Source organism: Talaromyces proteolyticus, assembly GCF_021365285.1.
Source record: "Talaromyces proteolyticus strain PMI_201 chromosome Unknown BGW36scaffold_1, whole genome shotgun sequence".
Taxonomy (NCBI): Eukaryota; Fungi; Ascomycota; class Eurotiomycetes; order Eurotiales; family Trichocomaceae; genus Talaromyces; species Talaromyces proteolyticus.
In genome coordinates this window covers 1184013-1198233 of record NW_025764277.1, presented here as the reverse complement: position 1 = coordinate 1198233, position 14221 = coordinate 1184013, and the positions used below count along the sequence as shown (strand labels likewise).

The following is a 14221-nucleotide window of genomic DNA, read 5'->3' as shown; positions in this document are numbered from 1 at the left end:
CTTTAGATTGGTCATCTCGACTATGTATTAGACCGATACAGTTTAATAGCATTGCTTGCCAGTGCCATATTGGGGATGAATTCAACATGTTCTTCTCCTTTTTGACTATAATTGCTTGCCGAACGAATTCATGTAGAGGATGCAGGTGTTACACTGCCATTGACGAGTTGGCATAACTACAACCAATCGCTGCCACTGTGAGGCTCAAAATCCAATGGTTCTCGTTCAAATGTAGCGATGTGAGAAATCGGATACACTGGCTAAAATTCGCCCATAACAAGCTGTGTAAAATAAGTGAGCACATCGGAATCCACGAAACTATTCGTTTCAAAGGGAATGACCAGACTATTTTCGCTGTCACATGGCCCTTCAAAATGTATGAATAATGTTTTCATAAGTACCCGGAAAAAATGTGCTTATCTTCAATGAAACACGAATCGCTCATTCGTATATCATGTGTCTGTGGAAATGAGACATAGGAACTTTCTTTTGCGTTTCGTTGACTTCGAGGTAGAGAAATCAGGTTTCGAGTTGTTTCCCACGGTATGTTTCGACTTCGGCTATATTTTGGATACCGAGCACCCTCACCATCAACATAATACTCTCCAGAACAAATAGATTCGTCATTAGATTCCGAAAATACAGATCCATCTTGTGATATACTGCTATGAGTTTCCGGACTATCCACAGGTGGTATGTTATTGAGAGACTGCTGTTCCGAATCGTCGAATAAAGTTACGTGATCGACAAACGGGATAGGAGGTAGCCATGTACCGTCCGTTTCAAACCCTTCTGGCCACCACTGCTGAAAAGATTGATTTAAGTGATCCTCGTCTATTAAAAATGAACCCCAAGAATTTTTTAACAGATCGCTTGGGAGCCAATTCAATGCTGAGCTAGGATCTTGTTGACACAAATTTTGCTCAAATGTAATGTCTAATGGTGAATTATCGATAGATATATCGCCGCCTTGGATCTGCGGATCAATGGGTTGGACGTCTTGGGATACTGAGAAATTGTTCAGTGATGTCATTTGAAATGAAGATTTAATATCTTGCGAGAAAACTCTAGAAGAGTTTTCGACATAAGAATATGAAAATAGTGGGTTATTCAGAGGCCGTTCAGGAAAATCCTGAGGTTGACTTTCTACTGTAACAATACTGTCCGATAACTTCGCGATCTGCTCCGTACTGGAACGAGGCGTTTCCTGTTGATCTGGCGTACTTCCTTGGGAACCTGCATCATAGGTTATAAATCGAAATTGAAGCTGCTGAGACACTTGCTGTTCCGACGGTGGGCTTCCCGAAGTGACCGATCCCTGAAGCACAAGGGCAGTGAGCGACTGTTCTGGCGAGTTACTGCTATTAGGCTGTGATTCAATGAGAATTGTGGGTGGACCATGGCTTTTCTTTGATTTCGAACGTCGCTCGGTGGGGTATTGGCATCGTATTGTCCGGCTTTGGCACCTAGAACAAGTATCCCCCCCGCTACATCTGACACGAGCGGTTGCGCATTCGAAGCAGGCACGAAAAGTTTTAACAGTGATCCTATGAGCGTAGTCTAGTTTCCCTTGAGCTCCAGGCGTATGGTGACTTTGTTCATGTCGATGAAGGGTATCACTAGCGTTGGTATTAGAAAAAGGTTGGTGTGGTCATTTAATCATGAACATTTGGTTGAAGTTGATACCTTCTTGAAAATCGACGACTACATTGATTGCATTGAAATGGTTTCTCTTTTGTATGACTGCGTAGATGCCGTTTGAGGTGCTCTGGCCTTCTGAAGGTGGCCTGGCAAACAGCACATTTCAATGATGTAGAAGCCTTCCTGCGGCCTTCATCCTTAGCTTTCGGAGTATCCATAAGCCGTCGAGGACTGTACGATGTGACAGGAAGCAGCTTAGTCGGTAGAACTCTCTAACAGATGTCAATTAATCCTGCTTAGCACTTGGCGTTGTGAGTCGCATTCAATTGATGTGCCTGATCAGAGGCTGTCGCTCTTGCTTCGGCTGTTGCATTAGTTGCATGAATCGATAATATAGAATCTGCTAAGACTTTCGCTTTCGAGAGATACAATGTGGCCGCATTCACACAACGATTTGGTGACCGTAGAGAATCGATGAGGGCAACGTGGAATGGGGATATCTGGGGTCTTAAAACAGACACAATCCACCAAACCCAGCACATGGGCAGCCAGTCCTTCCCCGTACTTTTACTCCACAGAGGCACTGAGATCATCGACATTTTGAGACTCGCTAGCCAATGAACCAACTGAGCGGGAGATTGCGATTACGCGGAGGCAAACTGTGACCTGCTTTAGAGCCTCGTACAGTGCTTGCATCAACCGGCGTATTTGCCAAATTTGGAGTCCTGTGAAGAGGCGTGCCTCCCATTATTGGTTTGTTGGTGGAGATGTGAGCTTCAGAGGCTCCCCCGCATCCCCACATCGGCTAATAAGCCACGAACGATCAGCACATTTTACCGACATCTGGAAGTTGTCATCGATGCAAGTCCGCGGATGAGCGGGATATTTGAACCGGTATTGTTTCTGGCCATGTTCATAGGAGTCCAGCATTTGGGTTTGAAAATTATTGGACAAATTGATGGGTCGGTTGGTTATTTTCATTTAGGTACGCGTCCACAGAAGCTTACATGTATATCCTCGTCCCAAAAGTAATTAACCGATTGCCTTGACCTAATAGCCTCATTTGGGTTAGCTCTTGGTCCTTGAAGTCAACTGACATTCTGATATCGTTTTCAGGACCGTTTACTGCACGAAGAAGTTAGCCAATCTACTAGTCCAATCGGTGCATTTTGCGAACTAACTCACCTCAGCCCATATCAAGATGAGACAAACTAGCAGGTAGAATGAACAGGTCACGCAGCATATCACATTACTATCTCGCATAGCAGTCTCCGAAATGTGAATCTGATCTGATTTGATTAATATAGATGTCATATGCGAGTGCTGAAGAAGAGCGAAGGAAACATGCGCACCTGCCAATACTGGGAGACGGCAGAGGTCACGTGACTTACAGGCTAGTTCTCCCCCGTCTTTCAAGCGCTTCCGAGTGAAACACACCGTCAGCAATCCCAATGCACATTGTTCGGAGAGTCGTTCACACGTTGAATATGCCATCGCAAACATCTGGCTAAAGCTGTGACCACGGGAGGCTACGGAAAGTTCATTGGTCGGACTTGTATGCTTGCACGATTCTGAGACGTTGACTCTGGTTAAGCTATCGACATTGATTCTCGGAACACCTCGGGCCATAGACAGGAGACCGGCCAGATTCACATGGGTTGATGTTAATGAGAATCGTATGCTTTCATGAGCGGCGGCGCTGTTAGTGTCGTTCTGGACGGTCGGCAGGCCTCTCAACGACATGTCAACAGTGCGAAGGACTCGACCGCCCTTCAAGGTGCAAGCGTGGCATTCAATGCCCATCCAGCGCAGTCCGGTTTATCGAATGCCTCCCGGAATACAAGCAAAACGATTCGAGCATCTGCGATGGCCGATCCTACTAAGCGTGATGTGATATCTGATGAGAATGATACTGTATCCGAAATGCCGCAAGATGGTCTTGTGACGGATAGGATAAAGCAGTTCTCTGGAAACCTAGCTCCTAGAAGCGCGCACTCGCTTGTTTCAAACAGAGAAGAGTGGCCTCCTTCCAAAGAAACAAGTTTTCAGGTCCAAGCTGCCGCTTTAGCTGCAGCGAGGTCTGCCAGTCGAACCCCCCAGACTACCTCACCCACCCCGTCGGTGCTTCCAACTCGTATACTGAGAGATGGAGAGCATTTTCCAATACATGAGACAGGGTTGAGGAAGTCCAAACCGGCTATTTTGGGTAGTCCAAGTCCAAGGCCACTGCCTGCACCTGTTCCTGTTCGGAAGAGTCCTGCTGTTGCAAGCTCGCTTGAAAGCATGGCAGACCAGAGCAAAGCCAAACCACTGCTACCTAGTCGGAGTAGGTCTACTTTGAGCGTTGAAGAACGCCCATTACGATCCCCAGTGCCAAGGGAGGCTGCTCATGACCGGCCAGGGACCCAGGCTATCACTCCATTCTCTACTGGTCAACAGCCAAAGCATTTAATCCAACGTTCTAGCGAACTACAAACTGAGCAGCATAACCGTAACATGATTCCTTCTGTACCCCGGCCAAGGCGAACTGCAGCTACTCCCCAGGAAAGGCCACCCAGGCCCCAACCACCTCCCAGGCCGACTAACTCATCCTTTCAAGAAGAAATATATACGGATTCTTCATCTCCCATTCCACAGGAGCGAACTTCTAGCAATCGTAGCATCACTCGTTCTAGCTCTGTCAGTACACGTTCTTCGTACAATACTTCAACATCGGATCTAGGACGGGTATCAGCGCATGCCCAAAGCTCTACCCGCCAGGATAAAAGCCATACAAATGAGGCAACTGGGATGACCAAAGAATCGTTGGCTGATGCAATTGTCGCGTCTTCTCTGGCGTCATCTCGGTCATCTCGCGCTGCGTCGCCGCTGAAGGAGCCACCGCCTCTTCCACCGCATCGTCGCACCCGCTCGCGCTCGCTTTTAAACCCTACAGATATGTTCAAGGGTGAACAGCACCGTACGACACCAAGTCCGTCCAAAGGACTACGACAAACTCTTAGAGATCCATCCAAGTCAGATGATGAAGCTACTAAACAACATAGTGGGCGACATTTGATCCGACATCACCCTCATAAGTATCATGAAGGTGACCGGAAACGATGGCGGCAAGAAGTCCCAGAACGCGAACGTAAACGATATGAAGGAGTGTGGGCTGCCAACAAAGGACTGTGGATACCTCCGGAGTCACTGATCTACGAAATGTTACCCTACGTACCGCGCACTCTTGTACTTTCGGATATGGTAGTGCATCTCGTGGTGAGGGACATCTGGTTGCGCAGTCGCTTACCCTCGCATACACTCGAAGCAATATGGGATCTTGTGGATCACAATCGCATTGGCCTGCTGTCACGAGAGGAGTTTGTGGTCGGCTTGTGGCTCATCGACGAAAGCCTCAAGGGACATAAGATCCCCGTCAAAGTACCGGACAGTGTCTGGGACTCGGTGCGACATTCGCCAGGCATTAAAGTGCTCCATGGACTTTGAGCTGGGCCAAAAAGGGGGCGATTTTCTGTATCTAATCATACTACATAGACAAAGAAACACAATATTAATACATTAAAGCCCACATGGTTTGCAATGGCTCTCCATATCTTCATTCTCATTCTCATAGCTCTTATAAATACTCGCCGAAGTGAGGCCCAGTCCCCGAAATATGCTTGCCTCCTTCGTGATGGTGCAGGAGGGCGAGAGAAATTGGAACCTAATTCCGATCCACTCACAAAAAATTCTGCCTCGGCCAGCATCGGCAAATCTCACCTCTTTCAGCTTTTGCTGTACGACGCTCATGAGGTATGGCGGCCAAGCCAGTGCTTGCAGCAGATAAGTTTCTATCCAATGCGACATTAATGCTCTCTAATTCACACAATAACAATATTCATACTGGTGGGCAGCACGACTCTGTATGTAGGAGTTCTACTACTACTGCAATTCGTCAACGTTTCGCCTTTCTCGCTTAGCCAAACTTAATCAGAAAAGCAGAAATAGAAATTCAAAAGCAACCTGAAACGTAATCAAAGCGCTGTTTATAATACTCGCAATAATCCCCTTTAATACTAATCAGTATTTAAACTTCCCTGCCTCATGGCTATGCGAGCCTATTTTTTCCTATTCGGTCTTGGAATTCATGGATTAGGGCATCGTGATTGGGTTGCTGGCCATGAGATGAAGATATTCATCAAATCATGATTAGTTCATCGTAGCCCCTTTTCCCACGTGTCTAGTGTGATGGCTGTGTAAACTATATTTTCTGAAACATACCGATCTCTGCTCAGTGATGGAGATGAGCAAGCCCCAGCTAGTTGTCGGAGGATGTCCATAGCCAGGGTACCGGGTTAGCCGTAATCGCCGATTCATCACGGCCCAGCTCCTTGAGTGGTCTCAGACTCTCAGTTCATCATGTCATCATGCCTTGTGTCGGGTGATCGACAGCAAAAGCACGTTTGACGGGCCTGCAAAGGCTGGAACTAGCCTTCCTGCCAGTGAGAGTCTAGAGAAGTTTCTTCGGCAGCAGCGAATCAGGAGGCAATACCAGGACCATGGTCCGGCCACTACTATTTTTTTTGGATTCCGGAATCACCTCTCTGTTCGCCGACTATCAGGGCAACTTCCGGCCTGAGTGGATAATCAGGGCCTGCTCCAGAAACAGCAGTACTACAGTCTAGAAGTAACTAAGTACAAGTTACAACGGTACAACGCGTCTCGATCTTCCCCGCCCGTTGATACCGATAAGGGCAAATCAAATCGTTCATGACGCTACTCCTATCTTTCAACGGCTTGCCGCTTCCCTTGGAATGCTGTCCCCGTTTCCACCTCGACCCTAATCTCGGAACCCACGGATATTCAAACACTGTATGGTGGCCATGGTTATGGGGGTCTCCCAGTGTCTGGCCATACAGTAAACTCAAATGAGGGAACAAAGGTGGCGATCCTGAATTGAATAGGTCCCGCCCCATTGTTGTGGGCTTCAGGCTTTAGCCATCAGCGCCTCCACCCCTCTAGAGTCAGTGCGAAGTCCCGAACCACATATTATCACACTTTTTGCGAACAACCCTCCTTTGAGCCGGCCCATGGAAGTGATACACTGTCGTCATCCGATAGCAGCCACAAAACCAAAAGAGAGAAAAAATAGAACGAAGACAGAGGAGCTTAGGGTCCTGACAAAACTACCACAGTCAAGTGACCGGCATCATTGAATGGAATGATTCTTATATGAAAGACGAACGAGAGACTGTCTACCATTCAAGTAGCAGTCGGACGGAGCATAGACAGCAGCAACCAAGCCTCAGCTTAGAAGATGTGCTTTTGTTCCTCGTAACTATAGAAACCAATCTCGTGAAGAAGCTGTGTAGTCCATGCATGCCAAATCGTATACTCAGTAGCCCTCCACTCCGGAACCCTAGTGGAAGGCGGAGGGTGGTAGGAGACAGGAGAATTATTATTTAGACGCACAGGGCGATTGCTCATGTTATTATTGTGGCAACACAATGCGCACCCACTAATCCTCTTTGGTCGTTCAATCAAATCCCGATTTGTGCAAATCGGTCATAGATCGGGATCTGCTCTGGGACAGCAGCATCTGCGGGTGCTACCGAGGATTCATTTGTTTAATTCCTATAATCCAGGTGCTCAGCTTCTTAGCTTGAGCGAATTAGATCTCTTTCCTTTTTTGCTGGGTATTGTTAGACCAGTCCTCCATCCCGGGACTGCGTGATAGTCAGGAGACGATTATGCGCCTCTTTTTTGAGTCTGCGTGTCTTTGTCAGCGGGGCTTGCAATCCATCGGTAGGTCAGTCGATGATTGATTGACCGATCGATTGGACTCTGTAGTCGAATCGGGTTGCTTAGACTTCTGCTGGTCTTACTGCTAAGGGTCATTTCAACCTCTCTTAAGTCGGGCCGCTCGAACTCGAAGCCCGTCGGGATCTAGTCAAAACGACCGCCATCATAAACAGGCCCTTGCCGTGTCGCAATGGTGCTGGACCAGCAACAACACTTCCAGCAACAGCACCATCAGCACCATTTCCCACAAGACCAACCACAACAGCACGGTCAGACGGGTGACAGCAAGCTCCCTGGACAGTCGGTAGCCCGCAGGAAGTTTGCCAAACCGCCCGTGAAAGTAGCCTGCTTGGCATGGTAAGAACGGCCTCAATCGCTGCACATGATCCTGTTGCATCACCGGCATACGACCTGACCGATCATGATCTGACTTGGCCTTTTGTTTTCTAGTCGAACCTCGCGGACTCGGTGTGACGGGCAGGAACCCTGTTCCAGTGTATGTATTCTCCTCTCCTCTGTTTCTTGTCCCCAGTCCGCTCTCCGCTCTCCGCTCTCCTCGTTGGAGATGTCGAGAGCCTTTTGCCTGAGGGAACAAGGACGTACCGCGAACTCGTGCTAAGGAGTCTACTGCTTCGTGAGTGAAGTGCTTCAGCAAAGGTCGGGACTGTTCGTACCTTCCCAGCAAACGGGGAGGGCCGCGGAAGAAGAAAGTGGCAGTTCCCCCACCAGCGGCAGGAGCAGGAGGGTTTTCTCAGCTCAGTGAGTGGCAGCCCTCCGCCGCGCCTGCCACCACCCGCTACGATGAGAGTGAGTGCGCGTCGTCCATTGTCGTTCCTCTGTTATTCCTCTGTCATTGACCGTCCTTCCCAGCCGACGGAGTCTTCAGCCAGATCGACCCTCTGTCTCTGCCCGGCGCCGGCTTGAGACACCTGGACTTTGCCTCTGATGTCAATGTGCAGGGCATGTTCGAGGGCATATTCATCACTAGGGATGTTGGACATCACACGCCGGTGTCGCCAATTCTGGGCACCCCCCAGGCCAAACAGCCAACTGTGCGAGCGTACGGCAGCGAGCATGACATGTGAGTGCTTCTTCAGACACGCGCACGACGGAGATCGTGACTGACAAACGCCCAAGACTGAATGCCTATTACGATTTCATCCATCCGTATTTTCCAATAATGCCCCCCAGGACCTCCCATCCAGGTCCAGATCAACCGTTAAACGATGCAGGCTCCCATCCAGCATCGCTTTCAGAGGAACCCACTCTTGTTTACCAACCAGTATCCCCATTAAGCTGTGCTATATCTGCAATTCTCGCGCTTGTTCCACATCCCAACGATCCAAACCCTATGAGCCCCAGCTCCACTGTGCTACGTCGATCGTATGCACAAACTTATGCCCGATTGGCCACAGCAAGTATCGAAACCGATGGTGAACTGATTGACTCGGGGACAAAGCCCTCCCAGGCTCTAAATTATGCCCAACCATCGATCGACAGGGTGCCTTTCCATCCTCGAGCGCCGATCGAATTAGAAAGTATATTGGCATTGCTGATACTTTGCATCTACGAATATGCCCAGCGTGGGAATCTGATGAAAATGAGATACCGTGCAGGTCAAGCATGGGTTATTGCTATGAACCTATCTCTTTATGCTCTGGGCCCTGAAAATGATGAGTTCTCCGAAGCTAAGAGACGGGCGTGGTGGATGACCGTATGGGCACCTACATCATGACCAGGGAAAGCAGGAGCAGATGTGACTAATTCTTATCATATAGTACTATTGTGTCCTTCAGGGTTCCATTGTCAGCGTGACGGTCAGTCCTGTGTTGCTCGCTTATTCTTCCTCGTGTAACTGCTGACAATATATAGCCCCCAACCGTGATCATTAATGACCCTCGTTTCACAACGCCTTACCCACATTTTGCATCAGACCCAGAGGTAGTACCACAACCTCCCAGTCAGTTTCCCTTTACTCACCCGTCTTACATAGGGTTGGTCGATATTATTACAGGCTCAACAAGTTTTGGTAACCGCTGGTCAATTCACCATCGATCTGAACAGATGCCTCAAATCCAGGTCCAATATGCCCTGGATCTATGAACAAATGAAGCAACTCGATGCATGGGCCTCATCAGCAATAATCCAGGCGAATACTCATAATACTATTCCACAAACGGGTCACCCAGATATCGAGGAAGAGTTTGTCACGGCTCGTAGCATTCGAGCCATTGCGAAGATCAAACTTGCTAGGTATTCCATGAATTTCTGCATTTTCTTTGTTCAATCGAATTTGCGCTTATGTGTTTCATTACTGCAGTGCACAGATCAAAACACATCGATTCCAAGCCTTCTCCGATATTCCGATTTTCATCAAGAAACATTATGACTTAGCTACCGCCAACTCGAGTATCGATGACCCGTACCAGCTAGTGAATAATGGGAGAGATGTCAATCCACTTGCTTGTCAATGTCATAGTTTTGAAAATCATCCCAACCACGTCTTAGGTACAGCTTACACTGGGTCTCCTTCCGAGTCGTCTACATCTGCCGCATCCGATTCTTTGCATCCACATTACTGTTGGCTAGGCCCTGGATTTCCATTTACTAGCCAGCATTCAGCCAAAGTCTGCCTTACAGCAGGTTTAATGATCTCGCATGTGTTTCAGAGCCTTCCATACCCTCTTCAATTTCGCCATAGTGATCATGGCATCCCGGTCCCTAGGCTTGACCCATATGCAGATCCTGCGCTTTTGGATCCCCGAACGCAGTTACCACGCACCATGCCTTCATTTGCCTCGTGCGCCATGCAATGTAGCTATGCATTGCTAATGATATTTTATAAGACCAGGGTCTCTAAGGATGGATCAAGCGGCCTCGAATACGACCATGATGGTCATCCTTCGGCCGAAAGACTGGCTGATGAGTTACGACATGGCTTAGAGCGTATTGTTGGGGCGGTTTCTAATTACTCTCGGGCATTTGAAGCATTGGATGGAATGAGAGGTGAGCCTTCCTCTCGCCGACGCCAAGAATATGTTTTTATTAATCTGGGTTCTTTTTCTTAGAGGGTATTGAGGGAGCGATTCATTCAGCATTCTCACAACATTGACGAAATTCGTATCGATCGATAGCATTAATCAGCATTTTAATGTCATTTTAACGTACTGTTACGGCCGCTTCATACTTTTTGCATGGGTTGGTGTCAGGGACCTTGATCAAGGGCCTTTTGATTTTCTTTACATACCCTTTTTTGTTGTCGGATTTTCAACGTCTTCACGAGCAAGTACCTTTTTACTTCTGTTGTTCTAGAAAAGCGGAAAGTGAAAAAAGTCCTCCTATAGCATTTCTGAAGTGCTACTTGTACCAATACGATCTCTTTGGATCTTATTTACGCCTAACTTTCTTCTCGCATCATTCTTATTCCTAGCAACGTTGCAAGGAAAGGACGAGGAGATCATGTCATATTTGAACAAAGCCTTGCAATATGGCTTATTTGATTGGAGACCAATATCAATGTTAAGCATTCAAAAAGCAACTTGATGAATTATATAGACATTATATAAGATTAGTGAACGAGGGGAAGTGGTGAAAATTATGAATTGATCGATTGATTCATCAAAAGAATATTGATATTACTGAACACAAAGCATCAATTTATGTGAATGCTACGTGTAGACGTGGATATATTTGAATCAAATTATCCACTCTACTTTATTTCTACCCAATAGATATTCAAATTGAAAAGAGACATAATCTCAAAGTTTAGAACGTATGCCCTCCAATCGGAATTTCACGTCTTTGAGCACCTTCGTCGTTGGTTTCCAATCGTCAAATTGCTTCAACAGCTCCAGACTTTCTTGATGTAGCTCATGGCGCACGTAGTCTTCTTCAAGCAGACCACGTAGTGCAAAAGGAAGGATGTACGGGTTTGGAGTCGTTGTCAGGCTATGTCGCTGGATGTGAAGGGGAACGTTGACATTGGATGTTTCCAAGGCGAATTCTACCGCCATACTATAGTCCATAGTATTAGCGGACGATCTTGGCTTTCTGAATTATGCGACAGGGGTTGGCAATGCTTACTGGTATATGTTTTCCTCGTCATGAAGGCGGGAATGGCCCTCGCCTCCCACAAGACTGCCTACAAGGGGAGCGCTCAACTCTCGAATGAGACCGTGGTCACGAATTCCAAGATTTCGCAGCTTGAGCGTGAATCCTACCAAATGCGAGAGACTTGTAATATCGGTTAGCTGGCTAATAACGCAAAATAGATAAAGGTCAAACCCACAAACTCGGAGCATGAACTTTGCCATCCACAAAAACAGCGCGATAAATGTAAGGGTGGGAAACAGGATCGAATAGCGAGGACTGTAGTCATGTAGTAAGTATCTCTAGTTCATTCCCTCACAGCAGAACAGACAACATACCTCTAGAGAAACGAGTTGATCATCTATACTCCCAACATATGTAATGCGAACGCCAAACTCTAAACATGTTTTTAAAGCCATCTCATAATCTTTCGATACCTTTGTTGTCGGATTCGCAAAATCGAAAAGTTCACCAGCAGATCCACCTATCCATCTTGACTTATAATCTGGAAATGGACCCTGGTTAACACCAGCCATAGCACATATACCGACACGGGAAGCATCGAGACATCCAAAAGCTATCAGTTTGGCGACTAGCATAATCGTGACGGGGACACCTTGGCTGTGGCAAGCAAACATAATAAATTCAGCCCTTCGGATGTCTTCCATCCAGTTCAAAAGGAGTTTCCACAGCAAGTCTACCCTCTCCGCAATGCGACCTTCTCCTTCCAGTGATATTTTCTCAACATCGCAGTGATAGCCGTGACTTTCAGCCCATCGATGAATAGCCTTTGCTGCCATGGTGGAAAACTTCAGAGACGTTCCAGTGGGCTGGCCCAAAACCGTACGTAGGTATGGAGCTGGGAAGTAGCCATGGACTCCAATAGCTAGCGCCTTCTTGAAAAGAGGCGGATCACGAAGGACAAAGACATGTTGGTTTTCTGGCTGCTTAGTATAGTGTAACAGTCTTCCTAGCGTTTGCAACCACGAGGCAGATTCCTGCAACGCGAAGGTATCTTTAAAGGCAGGAAGCAACTGATTGCTCAAGACACTTTGAAGTTGTTTTGATGCTGTGACTTCCTGCGATTTTACTTTTGCCGGTATTGGAGTAGCTATAGCGTCATCTGTCGGAATAGATGTCACCCCATCTTCTGTAATAGGCCCGGTAGTTTTAGTAGCTTTGCCGTTCACTGTATTGGTAGGTGGAACGGTCTTGATGCGTTTCTTATTTTCAGCCTTTGGAGAGGATAGAATAGACTTCAATTCTGGTTGTGGAACGCTGTCGTCTTTGTTTGTTTTCGATAAAATCTGCTCTGATAGTATAAGCTCTCCAGATTCCTCCTGTTGTGCCGCAGGCTGTGTGCCAGTATTGGGGACATCCCGGGACCAGAAAGCCCAACCCGATGACTTTGAAGGACCTGAATCTCGTTTTCGCTCTTGACTGTCCTCAACCACGGAGGACTCATTTGTAGGTGGAGCAACCACAGGTTGATCGCTTGGTTGGTCCTGTTCAGCAACAGGCTCTTCGCTTGAAGGATCTATTTGCGAGTCCTCTTTGAGCTTGTTGACGTTTGATCCTCCCCACATTTGCATCCAACTCCGTTTCTGAGGTACAGGGGTTTGGGCTGCTGTATCTTGTTCCGTCGTATTAGGGGCAACCGAAGTTTTGGGGTCCTCACCAGCCTTGGTAACATTGTTGCTTACTTCAGATGTCTCTGGGTCATTTTGAGGGGCCGGGTTTGGCTTAGCTTCGTCATTGGGATCACACATATCGCGTTGTTTGGAGCTCGTCTGATCTCCTGCGTTTGCGTTCCAGCCAAGCCAGCCAAACCAGGAAGAGTGTGTAGTGTTCTGTTGGGCTGGGTTCTCTGGCTGCTGGATATGATTCTGTGCTTCAGTGGAGGCCCGTTCATGCAAAGTCTGACTACTTTGGGTACTTGTATTATTTTCTAGGGAACCCTTCTCTTCAGGTTTTCCAGCATCATTCTTAACCTCAGGTGATTCTCCTGCTGTTTCAGTACTGGGTGCTGTTATAGAAGATCCGTTCGACCCGATATTAACCCTGGTAGTTGTGGCGTCCGCTGGTAGTGATCGACTAGATGCGCCTGCTTTGGTCAGTTGAATGGATGTCGTTCGGAAGACCTTCGAGGTATTTGGTAAAGAAGCAGTCGAGGACACAAGTTCTGACGCGATATTTCCAGCAGATATGCTTTCTCGTGCAACCTCGGTTACAGCTGCGGCTTTCTGTCCCCGCGGCCAGGACTTGGTCGTCCAACTCTGCAGAACAGTTAATCAACTGAATAACCACTGTCCCCTAGATTATATTGACTCACTCCCCCGTTAACCGATTTCCGTGGTGTTGAGTTATTTGTTCGGGCTGGATGGGCCGCACCGGAACTCTTGGGCGGTGTTGGGCTGGTCTGCGAGTCTGCAGCCGAATGGGTTGACTTCAGCTGCTTTCGAGATCCCATGAAGCCGACCGCCGGTGCGCTAAGAACATCACTAGTTCATGAAACAAGTTGATAGTTGACAGTGGCAGGGCCGAGCACGACAAATGTAGAGCAGGAGGGAAATAGAAGTGGGATGGCAAGGTAGAACATGCAGTTGGCGTGAGGCCAGCACTGTCTGCCTGTGTTTGGCCAGTGTTTTTAGTCGTCAACTCAAGGCGATTGCTGATGTCACCGCTGCGCCCCACGTGAATGGCCGCTATC

At 47.7% G+C, this 14221-nt stretch overlaps 4 protein-coding genes across 4 annotated transcripts; 2 read left to right on the top strand and 2 right to left on the bottom strand.

The window, feature by feature from the left end:
- Positions 1-283: 283 nt before the first annotated feature.
- Positions 284-2123, bottom strand: BGW36DRAFT_6772 (uncharacterized protein). The gene is made up of 2 exons (XM_046222511.1): positions 1687-2123; positions 284-1619 (listed from the first exon to the last, which is right to left on the bottom strand). The coding sequence occupies exons 1-2, from the start codon at positions 1857-1859 to the stop codon at positions 392-394; spliced, it is 1401 nt and encodes a 466-aa protein (XP_046077709.1). The 5' UTR covers positions 1860-2123; the 3' UTR covers positions 284-391.
- A 1204-nt stretch (positions 2124-3327) lies between these two features.
- On the top strand, positions 3328-5127 carry BGW36DRAFT_421661 (uncharacterized protein; the record flags this gene model as incomplete). Its single annotated transcript, XM_046219602.1, has 1 exon — positions 3328-5127. One exon carries the CDS (start codon positions 3328-3330, stop codon positions 5125-5127), a length of 1800 nt encoding a protein of 599 aa, XP_046077708.1.
- Positions 5128-7612: 2485 nt separating this feature from the next.
- BGW36DRAFT_285569 (uncharacterized protein) lies at positions 7613-10534 on the top strand (the record flags this gene model as incomplete). Its single annotated transcript, XM_046210331.1, has 10 exons — positions 7613-7779; positions 7873-7918; positions 8067-8229; positions 8293-8503; positions 8560-9136; positions 9201-9248; positions 9295-9363; positions 9416-9675; positions 9743-10428; positions 10491-10534. The coding sequence occupies 10 exons, from the start codon at positions 7613-7615 to the stop codon at positions 10532-10534; spliced, it is 2271 nt and encodes a 756-aa protein (XP_046077707.1).
- A 1209-nt stretch (positions 10535-11743) lies between these two features.
- Positions 11744-13456, bottom strand: BGW36DRAFT_6738 (uncharacterized protein). The gene has a single exon (XM_046222508.1). The coding sequence runs from the start codon at positions 13278-13280 to the stop codon at positions 11814-11816; it is 1467 nt and encodes a 488-aa protein (XP_046077706.1). The 5' UTR covers positions 13281-13456; the 3' UTR covers positions 11744-11813.
- Between the last annotated feature and the right edge of the window lie 765 nt (positions 13457-14221).

What these genes read in the sequence shown, in the direction of transcription:
- BGW36DRAFT_6772 (XM_046222511.1), bottom strand. Translation starts at nt 1,859, where the DNA reads ATGGATACTCCGAAAGCTAAGGATGAAGGCCGCAGGAAGGCTTCTACA. An exon ending in AGTCGTCGATTTTCAAGAAG is followed by an intron (nt 1,620 to 1,686) that starts GTATCAACTTCA and finishes TACCAACGCTAG; the next exon opens with TGATACCCTTCATCGACATG.
- BGW36DRAFT_6738 (XM_046222508.1), bottom strand. Translation starts at nt 13,280, where the DNA reads ATGTGTGATCCCAATGACGAAGCTAAGCCAAACCCGGCCCCTCAAAAT.